This window comes from Megascapheus bottae, chromosome 21 (genome assembly GCF_031878675.1).
Source record: "Megascapheus bottae isolate mThoBot1 chromosome 21, mThoBot2.hap1, whole genome shotgun sequence".
Taxonomy (NCBI): domain Eukaryota; kingdom Metazoa; phylum Chordata; class Mammalia; order Rodentia; family Geomyidae; genus Megascapheus; species Megascapheus bottae.
The window spans coordinates 17541883-17555923 of NC_143529.1; the positions used below are offsets into that span (position 1 = coordinate 17541883).

A 14041-nucleotide genomic window follows, 5' to 3' on the forward strand; every position below is an offset into this window, starting at 1 on the left:
TAGCTTTCCTTACTGACTTGAGTAATAACCCCCCTCTAGCAAGCCTATGCTGGGGGGACTGGTTTCATATGGACCTTTGAGCTACAATTATAAGGAAACACTCTAATGAAAATAAGAATTGGAATCCTGGAGACCCCCTGGCATATCTTGGCAGAGTTTTAGGATCATGTCAACATCTATGACAGCCTGTTTCACTTTGGTGTTAGGTTTTGACATGACATGTTCACACAGTGTAAGCATGCTGGGTTTCTTGCTCAATGTATTATCTATCTATTCAATTATCTATGTTGTGTCATTTTAGTTTACTATGTATTTATGAGGGAGTCTATTCAGTGTAACGAACTTCTAAAGCCTGAAAGTCATATGTTTTTCATCAAGATTTAGATTTGGAAGCCAAAAATTTTTAAGTCAAAATATTAATTAGCAAGGCAATAAAGAGCTTACATTGCTTCCACCCGAGCACAAATGTTATGTAATTCATGACTTTAATTCTGCCTCCTCCATGTGACTTCTATTCCTCTCCTATCCTCACTAAGTGAGATTCTTCTCCACCTATTCCTCCTTTCTTGCTCTTTGGGCCTTTTCCCTCAGACCAGAGATTTCTGCCATTTCCCCATTTCACTATTACAGATTTCCTTTTTAATTTTTTAAATTATCTTTTGGGTAATTGTAGAAGGAGTTCCATTCTAATGTCTTATCTTTTTTTGTCAGAACTTGGGTTTGAACAAGGGCTTGCATTAGCTAGGCAAGCAATCTACCAATTGAGCCATGGCATCAGCCTTTTTTGCTGTAGTTATTTTGTCCTGGGCCAGCCTAGCTTCATGTAACTGGGGTCACAGATGTGCAATGCCATACCAAGCTTATTGATTAAGATGAGAGCCTTGCTCAGTTTTTGTCCTGGCTGGCAGTCACTGTGATATTCACATCTGTAGCCTAAATAGCTGGAATTACAGACATTATCCACACAACTGGGCTTTTTTTTCTTTTGATAATAAGAGAGGGCTGGCAGGTGCTTTGTGCTTTCAGGCAGCATCAGAGCACTCTATCTGATGCCTTCTACAGCCAGTGATCATGATTTTGTCATTTCTGATTATGAGAATCGTTCCCTTTTCCTTTGGCAAGTAGAAAAATTATTTGTTGGATCATAGAATATGTTGGGTTTTGTTTTTTTTTAAGTAGCAGGATCTAGCCAAAGGTGATTTTCTTTTCATACTCCAGAGGCCAGCTTTGGTTTAAATACCACACTTTAATGTGTAAGTGCAGTCACATAAATAAGTTAGACCTAAATGACTCTTCACTGTTTTGAGGACCTCTTCTGCTTGTCCACGTGAGGGAATGTTGACTAGCCCCTCCTGCTCTCCTCCTTCACTCTTTCCATTAAATCTACCTTATTCAAAGAAGCTAGCTAGGTACTGGCTTGACTTGCATTTGTCCACTGCAGAGACTGTGAGGTTTCTTTGTTTTGTTTTGTTTTGTTTAGCATGGATTGCAAATTCTATCCCCTAACTGTAATACCTTGAATTGTTTTCAATACAATCTTAAAATCTTGACCTTGGTGAAGAGATAATCTCTTCCTAGGACTAGACCCGACCTTCAGCTTTTGGGTGGATCTTCACAGTACAAATTCCTTCAGGCTGCCTAGTCTGTCTCTGGCCACTTCTTGTACTAGAAGGGCCAGCAGGCTTGGCTAGCATCAGCCAGTGGGGATGGATGGAGTTCTTGGCCTTCTAAAGGCTTTGATTTATGAGTGATGGTAGCTTAAGCTGGTACTTGTGACTTTTTCACTTTTCTCCCTTCATTGCAGGCCCAGAACTGCCTCACTAAACTATACAAGCTAGATAAGATGCAATTCCGGCAAACCATGAGGGACTATGTGAACAAGGACTCTCTCAATAATGTAGTGGACTTCTTGCATGCTTTGCTAGGATTTTGTATGGAGCCAGTCACTGACAGTAAGTAATGCGATGCCTACACAGGCACTAGGAGCAAATCACTGTGAGGTAAAACAAGGAAGGGTGTAAGGGACACATCAAATTAGTGGAATTAAGAAAGAAAGAGTACATGTGCATGACTGCATGCGTGTGTGTGTGCATGTATATGTGCATACATAAGAGATTATCAGGAAAAGATATTTGCTGATCATTTGGGGGGATACACTTTGCTCTCATGAAATTCCTTACCTTACCTGAATAGGTAACTTATTCCAGTGAATGGAAATTTGATAAGGAGCTCCTTCTTCGAAAACAGTGATGAGGGATGAGGGGTACAAAGTATATATGTATTAGCTCAATGAATAGGAAATGAGTAACTACAGATGCCAGGCAAAATGCAAGACATTTTCTTTCACAAAATCAAGTAGGAATTAAAAATATGTGATTAGCACAAATTTACACATAGACCTAATATTTTAAAACCAGCAGAGATGTAGGTCTGCAAACTGTGTGTGTGTGTGTGTGCGTGTGTGTGTGTGTGTGTGGGGGGGGGGAGAGAGAGAGAGAGAGAGAGAGAGAGAGAGAGAGAGAGAGAGAGAGAGAGAGACAGAGACAGAGAGAGAGAGACAGAGAGAGAGAGAGAGAGAGAGAGAGAGAGAGAGAGAGAGAGAGAGAGAGAGAGAGAGAGAGAGAGAGAGAGAGAGAGAGGGAGAGAGAGAGAGAGGGAGTTCTGAGGCTTGAATTCAGTATTGGGTACTTTCCATGAGCTTTTTTGGCTCAGCTAGCATTCTGTCACTTGAGCCACAGTGCCATTTATGTACTTTCTGCCTGGGGCTGGCTTTGAATGGCAATCTTCAAATCTTAGCCTCTTGAGTAGCTGGAATTACGAACATGAGCCACCAGCACCCAGCTTCTGCAACCTATCTTATAGTTCCAGAGCATCAAGAAAACTCCAATACAGAAACCTAAAATACGAGGGGAAGCCAGTAAATGCTACCTGCATTTGTGAATCACAGAGTCCTTTCAGTATCACTCAGATACAAATGCACTGAGAGTGAGGCCTGAAGTCTGAGTTGAATAAAATACATATTTCGGAGTAGCAATTAAGAAGCAATATATCTTAGGATAGATTTTTATTATTCATGTCATTAATAAATAATAGTAAGTGATTAATTTGTCATGAAGACATGCCTGGTAGATATTAAGCAGTTATCTTTCTGGTATATCTTAAGCTTCATTGTTATATCATCATATTAAGATAAAATACTGTTCGTCTGTAGAATCCATGGGGATTATGTTATTAAAATCATTTTAAGCTAAGAATACCATAAATTTTAAAAGCAATGAGGTAAATGAAGATTGTAGTTGAGATCAGCAAAAGAAATGATTAATTATAAACTGATATTTTTTCCTTTTCTGAATGTTATTTCAAACAGGTACCATAAACAGAGACAAAAACATTTCTAATTGTAAAATCTAGAGGCAATCCTCTGTTAATGGCACAGGTAATAGAGGATTGCAAACAGTGTAACATTTTTGTACACATTTCATGAGCATATATTAATTATACAAAGTAGTTTCATTATAGAATTTCCATACTTGCATGTAATATACTTTGATCAAATTCTTTTATTACTCTTTCTTATCCTCTCTCACCTCTTCAAATAATAAAAGATTTTTAAATGAGTATGCATTACTTATGGGAGGAATTTAATTCTGGCATTCGCTCATGTGTGTAATGTATTCCAATCAATCTTACCCCTTCTATTACTGGCCACCCTCTCTTTTCTCCTCTCCTAAAACAGCTTCAACAGATTTCATTGTTCTGTTTTCATACCTGTGAAAATTACTTCAACCTATTCATCCTCATTTTTTTTCCTCCCTCAGATTCTTAAGACATAGACATGAGTCATAATGACATGACAGACACAGTTCTCTCTCTGATCAACTATAGAGGTACATGTGCCCATAGTTTCCACGTGCTCTCAAACCCTGTGAAACCCTCTGGCCAGGCCAGAGTGCCTATGTCCTCTGTGAAGATGCTTCCACAGCATAGAATGCCATGGAGATTGAAGGCCTTAAATCATGCACTGACGTTCCATGTGTCTTGGGTTAGAAGAGGGTGGCTCTGGGGAGGCCATGGCTTTGCCTCTCCACAGACACATGCCCAGCTCTGGGCATACTCTCAGCAGGACATGGGTTTTCTTGTGCCTCTGTAGAGGTCCAATATGCCTTTTCTTGCTTACTACCTTGCTCTTGTGATTGGTCTCCTTTCATTCCACTCTGACACACTAAACAGTGTCTACTGAAAAACCAAACCAACCTTCTTCACCAAATTCATCCCTCCATGATGATTGAATTTTTAAAAACCAGTTTTACTTATGTTTTGTTTATGTGATACTAAAGAATCAAACAGAGGGACTCATGCTTGCTAAGAAAGCACTCTACCACACCTGTAATCCTAGCAACTCATGGGGCTAAGCTCTGAGGACTGTGGTTCAAAGTCAGCCCTGTTAAAAAAGTCTGTGAGACTCTTATCCAGTTAAGCACCCAAAATCCAGAAGTAGAGCTGTGTGGCTTAAGTGGTAGAGCACCAGTCTTGAGCAACAAAGCTCAGGATAGTACGCTAGCCTTGAGTTTAAGGCTCAGGACTGGCACATACTCACTGGAAAGAAGTATCAATCAAGACTCCACAAATGTAGTTGACTGTATCATAGTAAAGACTGTGAAGAAGACTTGTTCATTTATCTCCCAGTCTGTATAGCAATCCTCCCATCAGAGGTTTATGTCTGTTTCTGCATTTTGGACAGCACATCACCATTTTTGAGTACCAAGCTCTTACTTCCTTTGCCTTTTCATTATGATGCTTAATAGAAATGTTCTCTTATCATGTGTCTTTGCTTCCAGACAAGGCTGGGTTTGGAAATAACTTCACCACGGTGGACAACAAATCCACAGCCCAGAGCGTGGAGGGTATTATCGTCAGTGCCATGTTTAAATCCCTCATCACGCGCTGCGCTTCAACAACACACGAACTGCACAGCCCTGAGAATCTGGTGAGAAGCTCCCCCATTCTTCCCACAATTCTCAGCCTCTGCTTTAGAGAAATGTTGCATCATGCTACATGAAAGAGAGACTGAAGTCTTAAAGTTAAAATAGCCATTTCCCTGGAAAGACTTAGAAAAAGTCATATTAAGTGAAGTAAGCCAGACTCAAAGGAACATAGGCACAATGATTTCCCTCAATTATCATAATCAGTAGAAACATTGGGCTCTCCTAGAAGAGATTTACAATAAAACAAAACCTAGATACAGAAGGCCATGTAGTATGATGCTAAATGAAAGGACCTCCAGGACATAGAAACAAAGGCCATATAATGAGTGATTGTTGTCCTTAATGTACTATGATATATCACTCATCTCTTTTGCTGTCTCTTGGCTATCTCATATTGTTACAGTATTATCTGATATATTGTATATATGCGTATTTGGTTATTTAAAATCGGATAGGGAAGGGGGGGAAACAAAATGAGGGGCGGGGGTGGTGGGAGGGAAATGGGAACCAAGACATAAGAAAGAGTATCAATGTATGTGAAGTAATGCACCCTCTATCTGGTGAATATAATGTAACCCTTCTATTAATTACAATAAAAAATATATGAAACAATATCCATTTCCCCCACAATCTTCAGTAACTTAAAGTAGAACTCTACCCTCAGTGTTTTTTTTCCTTTGTGCTCATTATCCTATCTTCAGATTGACTTAGCATCTTCTTCCATTTCAACAGTTTCATAGCCTTTGGTTAAACAATTTTAAGATATATTTTTGAGAAATGAGGGAGTACAGTTTATTAGTGCATGAAATATTAAAGGTTGCTGTCCCAAAGCATTATTTGAGACCATAGGCACTTTTAAATTAATGCAAATAATAGACTGCTGAAGTTGGTTTGGTTTGGTCTGGTTTTTAGTGAGTACTGTGATCTTTTAACTACTCTACATAAAAGACTGTTGATTAATTCACTGAAACCATTAGTAGTGTGTGAGGAAAAGCTAAGCTATAAAAGGTTAGTGTTTGAGCCGGGAGTTTGGCCTAGTGGTAGAGTGCTTGCCTAGCATGCACGAATACCCAGGTTCGATTCCTTGGTACCACACACATAGAAAAAAAGCCGGAAGTGGTGCTGAGGCTCAAGTGGTAGAGCTCTAGCCTTGAGAAAGCACAAGGACAGTGCCCTGAGCCCAAGTCCAGAACTGGCCAAAAAAAAAAAGGTTAGTGCTTAAGTGCTATCAAAGAGATTGGGCTTTGTGATATTAAATGTCAATTACAGGTGATAAATCTGGCATGAATAGATGAACTCAGGTTTTTTGGGGGGAAGCAAAGGAACATTTTTCTATCCTGACAATTTGTTAGATCCTATGCTTAGTAGAAATCATTCCCCAGGCATTTGTGGATTGATTGCTTATCTGCTAATAAATGAAGGAATTTATTTTTAAACTATCACTTATTGAAGTGATACCCTTTAGATAAATGGAATAAAACCACAAACCAAATGGAATTTACTTTGGTTGATGGTCACAGCCAACCTAAGGACTTTGACCTTGACTGTAGCACAGGCAATGTATATGCATTCGTTTTGATCACAAGAAGTAACTTAAAAGTTAATATGTGAGTACTTATAAATCTCTATCCACAACCTCCTGGATAGAATACTGTATTTCTTAATATTCTTTATATAAATATGAGTTTGACCCTGAACTGCCATTCATCCAGAATGGCTGGAAGTTGAATTTCAGTCACTTGTGGATTGTCCACTCCACTGGGCAGTATAAAGATTCCCTTAGAAAAACACTTAGAGCCTCAGGAATGTCCATGGGTCCCAATCATTGATCTCTGCCATGTTCCAGGGCTATGTATGCTCTTTGTGATCTTTGCTCTCCCATGGAGGAGCTACTACAGAACAGAATGAAGGGCACAGGGCTCACTTACCATCGCCCCTCAAAGACTCTCCATGCTATCCTCAGGAACTCTTCTTTCCTAAAGATCATGAACATAATTTTGCCAGGGGTCTTAAGTTTGTTGAAACTAATGCTATCAGCCAGGAGTGTAGCCTAGTGGTAGAGTGCTTTCCTAGCATGTATGATGCCCTGGGTTCAATTCCTTGGTACCATATACTCAGAAAAAGCCAGAAGTGGTACTGTGGCTTGAGTGGTAGAACTCTAGCCTTGAGCAAAAAGTGTCCAGAGATAGTGCACAGAGCCTGAGTTCAAACCCCAGGACTGACAAAAAACAAGCAAGCCAACAAACAAATGAAATACTAATGCTATCAAGGTAAGTAATCTGGTTTTGAAGCTTGAACTCAAGGCTTGGTGCTATCCCTGAGGTTATTTTTTTGTTTGTTTTTTCTGAAGACTAATTCTGTCCCAAGTAAGGTACATGTCCACTTACAGCTTTTTGGAGATTAAAATCTCACAAACTTTCTTCTAAGTCTGGCTTTAAACTAGAATCCTCAGCTCTCAACCTCCTAAGTAGCTAGGATCAGAGGTATGAGCCACCAACACCCGTTTCATGTATTTATAAATGCTAGTTCACCAATATATTACTGCATACAAATAGCTGTGCATAAATCATAGGTTCATAATTAAGTTCATGTTCAGTATTTGCTAAATGTGTCTAGCAAAATTAATCATCCTTTAATCAGCCTTTGTTCGAAGTATCTAGTTAACTTATCATTTTGCTGTAACAATGCCAAGATTTTTGAGAAGCTGAGCGCAGACTGAAATCTCAAGTCTAAACACAATTCTGTATACTGTTTTTATCATATCTCTTCAGAAGGAAGAGTTGAGACAGAAAATTAAAGCTTGGGAATCCAGTGGTTTAAATAACAAACACATGTCATGGTAGCGATGTAGTTTTCTTTCTGAATATGAAGTTTGTTGTCACCATTTTTTTCATACCAAGGACTACTGACAATGTTTTGCCATAGCAATAATAAAGAACTAGTATCCTGTTCTCAACAGTAGCAATTCCTATTTGTTTGAGATCCTGAATGCTCTTCTAAACCTAAGGAATTTCTTTTCCTTCTCTTCTTTTGGAAACTGGTCACACAGCTCTCTTTCCTTCCCCAAACTTTCTTATTGCCTTTAAACAGGGATTATATTGTGATATCCGTCAACTGGTCCAGTTTATCAAAGAAGCTCATGGGAATGTCTTCAGAAGAGTGGCCCTTAGTGCTTTACTTGACAGTGCTGAAAAGTTAGCTCCAGGGAGAAAGGTCGAAGAGAATGAACAGGAATCTAAGCCTACAGGCAGTAAAAGGTTGGACACTTGATCTCTCTGATTATTATCAAGTTTTCCTTGTATCATTAAAATGTTATTTTTTCATCATATGGTCTATGTATTTTTTAGTGTACTCTAAGTTCAGAATAGAATGTTAAAAACATTACCTTTTCTATGTGGTATCACAGATGGGATGCCATTGAATCTTAGAAAAGAATCATGTGTTTCATGTTAAATAACTGTCTCCTTTGTCCACATCAGAGCTGTTTGTTCCCAAATTTTCATACAAAAATCAATATAATAGCTCTGAAATATAAAATGTGAACTTTGTTTATGCCTTGTTATATACACTATACATAAACTACATTTTATCCAGAAAGGAAAAGCCATTATTATTATCATATCACATCAATTCAGTAAGTGACATGCTAAATGTGGCAAAAGACACATTGCTTTTTAGAATCATGTTGTGAGTTTTTCTCATAAGTACATATTTATTTTATGGCCATTGTATATAGATACAAGTTGCAATAATTAAAAGTAACTTCTGAATTCAAAATCCTGCTGGCAGTTCGTCTGCTAAGGTGACATTGTCATGAATCACCTAATAGTGTACATTTTACCTACAGCCTAGACTCCTGGTGACAGTGGTTTGCTAGCCATGTAGTCTGTCTCTAGCAAGTGCTTGGCTTAGTGAGTAGATGAAGTAGAAGTGGTATTTCTGCTCCTGATCGCTGTGACTGTGAAATGTACCACTCCCACAGGTCAGAGGCTGGAAGCATTGTGGACAAAGGCCAGGCATCTTCTGCTCCTGAGGAATGTCGCAGCTTCATGTCTGGTCGCCCCTCACAGACTCCAGAGCAGTAAGTAGCAGTGATTTTTCTTTTTGACCAAGGCAGTGTGCTAAGTACTTCACACTAGAGGAAATTTGATTTTCTGAACCTGTATTTGCTTTTTGTTTGATCAGTTTTAGTTTTCATCTGTTGTCCCTTTGCTTCTTCTCTTTATATTTTGCCCTCGATGCTGTGAATATCTTTACACCAGGCTGAAAAGCCAACTTTGTGCCCACCACCAAAATCATCTTTCACTGCATTCCCATCTCCTCTGTTGTCCTCTTCTGTGTCACACCTACAGTGCTAGACATAAATGAACCTTTAAAAAGTAGTGTGCATGTGAGGTAGAGCAACAGTGCCATCCCTTTTCTTCTTAAGAGTCACTTACAATTTGTTTTAAGTGGGTACATGATCATCAGCGTGTTCAATGATACTTTTCTTTCAAATATAAATAAAGGAAGGATGGAAGGTAAGCTCTAGTGCTCGGTTTTCGCTGAAATATAGTCTCTACTCCCTTGTATTGGATCCTCTCCTGGGACCCATTTCATTCAGTTTCTTGACACTTTTCATAATTGCAAAATCAAAAGCATATTTAAATTAGTGCCTCCAGAATATATAAGGAATATTATGGACATTAATCCTGCAGCCTAATTCTATACCAGCTTATTCCTATTCATTCTTTTAGGGGAGCTACTTACCTACAAGAGAAATGTTTAGTATTTAAAACATGGATATCATTTTACCCAGGTTTCTGTAATCTACTCAGGAGGCTGAAATCTGGATCATGGTTTGAAGCCAGCCTGGGCAGAAAAGTTCCTGAGATTCTTATCTACAATTAACCACCCAAATACTGAAAGTGGCACCGTGACTCAAGTGGTGGAGTGCTAGCCTTGAGCAAAATAGCTCAGAAACAGTGTCTGTGCTCTAAATTCAGTCCACAGGACAAACACCAAAAACAATTTTTTAAGTTAAATATTTACTGATGATTTAAATACAATTGAAATGTTTTAGCTATTGTGATATTGTGATACTGTGACTCATACTGCAGTTTAGATTCTGCAAGAATATTGAGTCTATTTCTTTTTTTTGCTAGTCCTGGGCTTGGGCACAGGGCCTGAGCACTGTCCTTGGACTTTCTCAAGGCTTAGCACTCTACCACTGGAGCCTCAGCACCACTTCCAGCTTTTTTCTATGTATGTGGTACCAAGGAATCGAACCCGGGTCTGAGTGACATGCTAGGCAAGCACTCTACCACTAGGCCAAACTCCCGTCCCGAGTCTATTTCTTTTTATTATTGAAGCTGAAACAAAAAAATATCTCCATTCAACAGCTGAGCCATGGCTATTTTCAAAGAGAGTTCACAGTCAGCCTTGATCTCACCCCACACTCTGTCAAAGATCACAGCAACATTTGCCTAACTTACTGTTAGCAGGAGGTCCAAGAGAAATGTAGGAGGATTTCAAGAGTTGTCAGGTATTTAATGTTATCTCCTGTGTATTTTCAGTGAAGAACAAATGCAAGGGGGCAATCTGGGGCGAAAAGATTTCTGGCGCAAAATGTTCAAATCCCAGAGTGCAGCAAGTGACACGAGCAGCCAGTCTGAGCAGGACACTTCGGAATGCACCACAGCTCACTCAGGGAACACCTCTGACAGGCGTGCCCGCTCGAGGTCCCGGAGGATTTCCCTCCGGAAGAAGCTTAAGCTACCCATAGGTAAAAGTATGTCTGTATTTATTTATAAATTCTCTTCCTACTTGTCATGTCATTAAATCACTGCAAAATGAAAATGCAGCAATGCATGGTAAAGTTCAGGAAACAAAAGCTTTCAGGCCATAATGCCTAGGTGCACTGTTCTACCCACCCATTCATCCACCCACTCCTTTGTTTCTGCAGATATTGCCTGAATCCCTACTGCATGGTTTTCCTGTGTGCTAACATGCCACTGGATATCAGAGCTTCAATAGTGAGCAACTTTGCTCCCGTAACTTTGCCAAACATGCTTTCTAGGACAAGCAAAAGTAACTAACCTCTTATAGCCACAAACTATGAACTTGGTGAGGAGAATCCATATGATACTATGATAGGGTGCGATAATGAGTCCTGAACTGACAGATTGGGGCAGGAATCAGGGAACTCATAAGATCTCCAAAGTACTTAGAAATAAAGAAAAACATTTGACAAAAAAGATACCAAGATACCAATGGAAGGAACCGGAAGTTCTAGAACAAGGAGAAGAGTAGTCACAGCAATATGGTAGAACAATAGAGATAGGAAGGCTTGAACCTGGGGGACTTCGCAGGTCAAGTTGGTTTTTTCCCTCCTGGATCCCTTCATGGCCAACGTGGGCTGATGAACAGGAGAGTAACACAAGCATGAAAATATTTTGTGATAAATGACTACATAGATACCACACTGGAGGGCCCATTCGCAGTTGAGAAAAACCACAGGTAAGCTACCTAGGAGTCCAATGTCAGCAAATAGACATTGTGGAGATGTTCAAAAATAATGTGCATGGCTTACTACTCATGAATTTGAGTTTGGACTCTATGAGAATTAAACTCAGAAGGTAAAAGGAATCATCTTGAGTAGGTGCTACACACATTGTTAAGGCTAGGTGGATAACTTGTTGTCCTATGCACTATAGAGGCGCAGGTTCTTTTTTGTCCTAGTCTTACTGGCTCGTGTTAATTTTATGGTTTAACCCTGAACATTTTGATTCAAAGCATGTACACTGTAAACAACTTGTTTTCACTTCTATTTATATCAAAGCCATACAACTTTCATTGCTTGTAAAGCACATGCTGACATTTCTGTTTAATCCATTGGGAGCAAATGCTCTAACAGTGTCATTTCTTTAAATAATTACTAAATAGGAAACTGGCTGAAACGATCCTCCCTCTCAGGCCTGGCAGATGGCGTAGAAGACCTCTTGGACATCAGCTCTGTGGACCGTCTGTCCTTCATCAGGCAAAGTTCTAAGGTAAGCAGAACACTACTTGTTTAGGGGAAGGTTGGATTCTTTGAGAGAAAATTGTCAGGGCTGGGAAATGCTAAAAACCTGCAGGGGATAAATAAGAGTTCAAGGACAACTTGGGAAATTTAGACTACTGCAGGGAAACCAGGATGGTTAAGTAGGGGAATAGAAAAATGGTACTCAAGATGATTGGGAGGGGTTAGAGAGAGGGAAATGGGGACAAAAACATGAGAAGGGGTATCATTATGTGAGAAGTAATATACCTACTATCTGGTGAATATAGCTATAACCCCTCTGCCCATTACAATAAAAAAAGAAAAAGATAAAAGGCGCTCAAGTTATAAGCGGAAAAATGCAGATGGTAGGAGGTGTTGTCACTCATTTTCAACTTCCAACATGCATGTGAAATGGTTGACATCTCAAGCTCCTTTCTGAGGATCTAGTGATTGTATAGTGATTCTTTCACAGATTAAAACACATTTGTCCCCATTCATTCATTCACTTTCTACTGCTTTTGGCACAGCTGAGTCATTGTTTCTTTATCAAAGAACCCCCGATGACTTTTCTCACCAAGTGTTCTTCATGCTGCTATCAAGTACCACAGTAGCAACTGATTTGAAAAGGACTATGATTCTCAGTGGAATTTACTTCCTGCAAGTGTCTTCCCAGTACATGATTTGGGGCCTACTCTTTGACCTTCTTACTTTTCAATATGCATAATTTGTCACATTCTTCTTTTGAATTTCAGTAAAACCAGTTTCTTTGTTTTTTTCTTTTTTTAAAGTTTTATTTTGGGGATAATGTATAGAGAGGTTACAGTTACATTTCTCAGGTAATAGGTAGATTATTTCTCACACACTGACACCCCCTTCTCATGTTTTTGTCCCCGTTTCCTTCCCCCACCCTCCCAATCATCTTGTTTTCCCCTTCCCTTTCCTGTTTCAAATAATCAAATGAACATATATACAATATACCAGGTAACCAAGTCAGATACAGTAATAATATGAGATTAACCAAAGGGCAAAAAAGAGAAGAGAAATGACATAGTACATTGAGAACAACAATCACACAAGATAAACTTCTTGTTTTCATATTCTAGAATTCATTTCATTTAGTCTCATCCTATATGACCTTGTGTACATAGAAAACCTGTTTCTTCTATCTAGTCTGTTTTATATGCATTGAGGTTATGGAAAGAATGTAAACACATAACTGAACATTTATGAAATCTTGTAATTTCTATAATTTCTATATCACATTTATTCTGCTAAGAGACTGGAATTCATGTGACTATGAACTTCCTTTCTGCCCCGAATGTTTTGAGGGCTGTTAGCATAAAGTCAAGATCAAGAATACATATTAAGGCTTAGGAAAGGAATATATTGCACATTCATTGTAGTTTACTTTATCATTTGTTTCATAAACTTGGAATGTTCCTTTTGGTTCATCTTTCATTTTCCTCTGATTTTCTGCTATGGTAGAATTCTATTTGTAAATGAGTTTGGGCTTTATCAGAATTAAATTCTGAGAAAAAAATCTCAATTGTTCACTATATTGTTTTCATCATGTTGATTTTTCAGTTTTCAGTCTCTGCCCTGGATCCTCCTTCCACTTATAGGGGTGTCTATTGTGGCACATGAAGAGACCACGCTAACTAAACTGATCAGATTCATGAGGCAGAAGAATGAAGCTATCTTTGTATTCTAAACTGTTTAGCTTTCAAGTGTAGGGTTAATCTAAAACAAAGATTTACCTTTGGATTTAGTTACCCAATGGCTTTGTTTTTCTTCTCAGGTCAAGTTCACTAGTGCTGTGAAGCTTTCTGAAGCGGGACCAGGGAGTGGAATGGAAAATGGAAGAGAAGAGGAGGAGAATTTCCTCAAGCGCCTTGGTAAATGTCACACAAGCTGAGTTTCATTCAATTTTGCTAAAAAACAAAATTTTCTTACATTAAATGATTGATATTCATTACATTTCTTTTTCTGAAGCCCTTTACTTAAATTTCTTTTCATTTTTTGAAGAGTGGTCATT

At 38.9% G+C, this 14041-nt stretch overlaps 1 protein-coding gene across 6 annotated transcripts in view; it reads left to right on the forward strand.

The window, feature by feature from the left end:
- Unc80 (unc-80 subunit of NALCN channel complex) overlaps positions 1-14041 on the forward strand; it is a 185179-nt gene that overhangs the window by 39579 nt on the left and 131559 nt on the right. For 4 of the 6 annotated variants that reach the window (XM_090354730.1, XM_090354731.1, XM_090354734.1 and 1 more), the window contains exons 15-21: positions 1805-1952; positions 4839-4987; positions 8076-8242; positions 8968-9066; positions 10541-10755; positions 11910-12016; positions 13805-13901. In XM_090354730.1, the coding sequence (XP_090210856.1) occupies positions 1805-1952; positions 4839-4987; positions 8076-8242; positions 8968-9066; positions 10541-10755; positions 11910-12016; positions 13805-13901 (982 nt within the window). The remainder of the gene's footprint in view (positions 1-1804; positions 1953-4838; positions 4988-8075; positions 8243-8967; positions 9067-10540; positions 10756-11909; positions 12017-13804; positions 13902-14041) is intronic. The other 2 variants (XM_090354732.1, XM_090354733.1) reach the window with 1 other exon arrangement.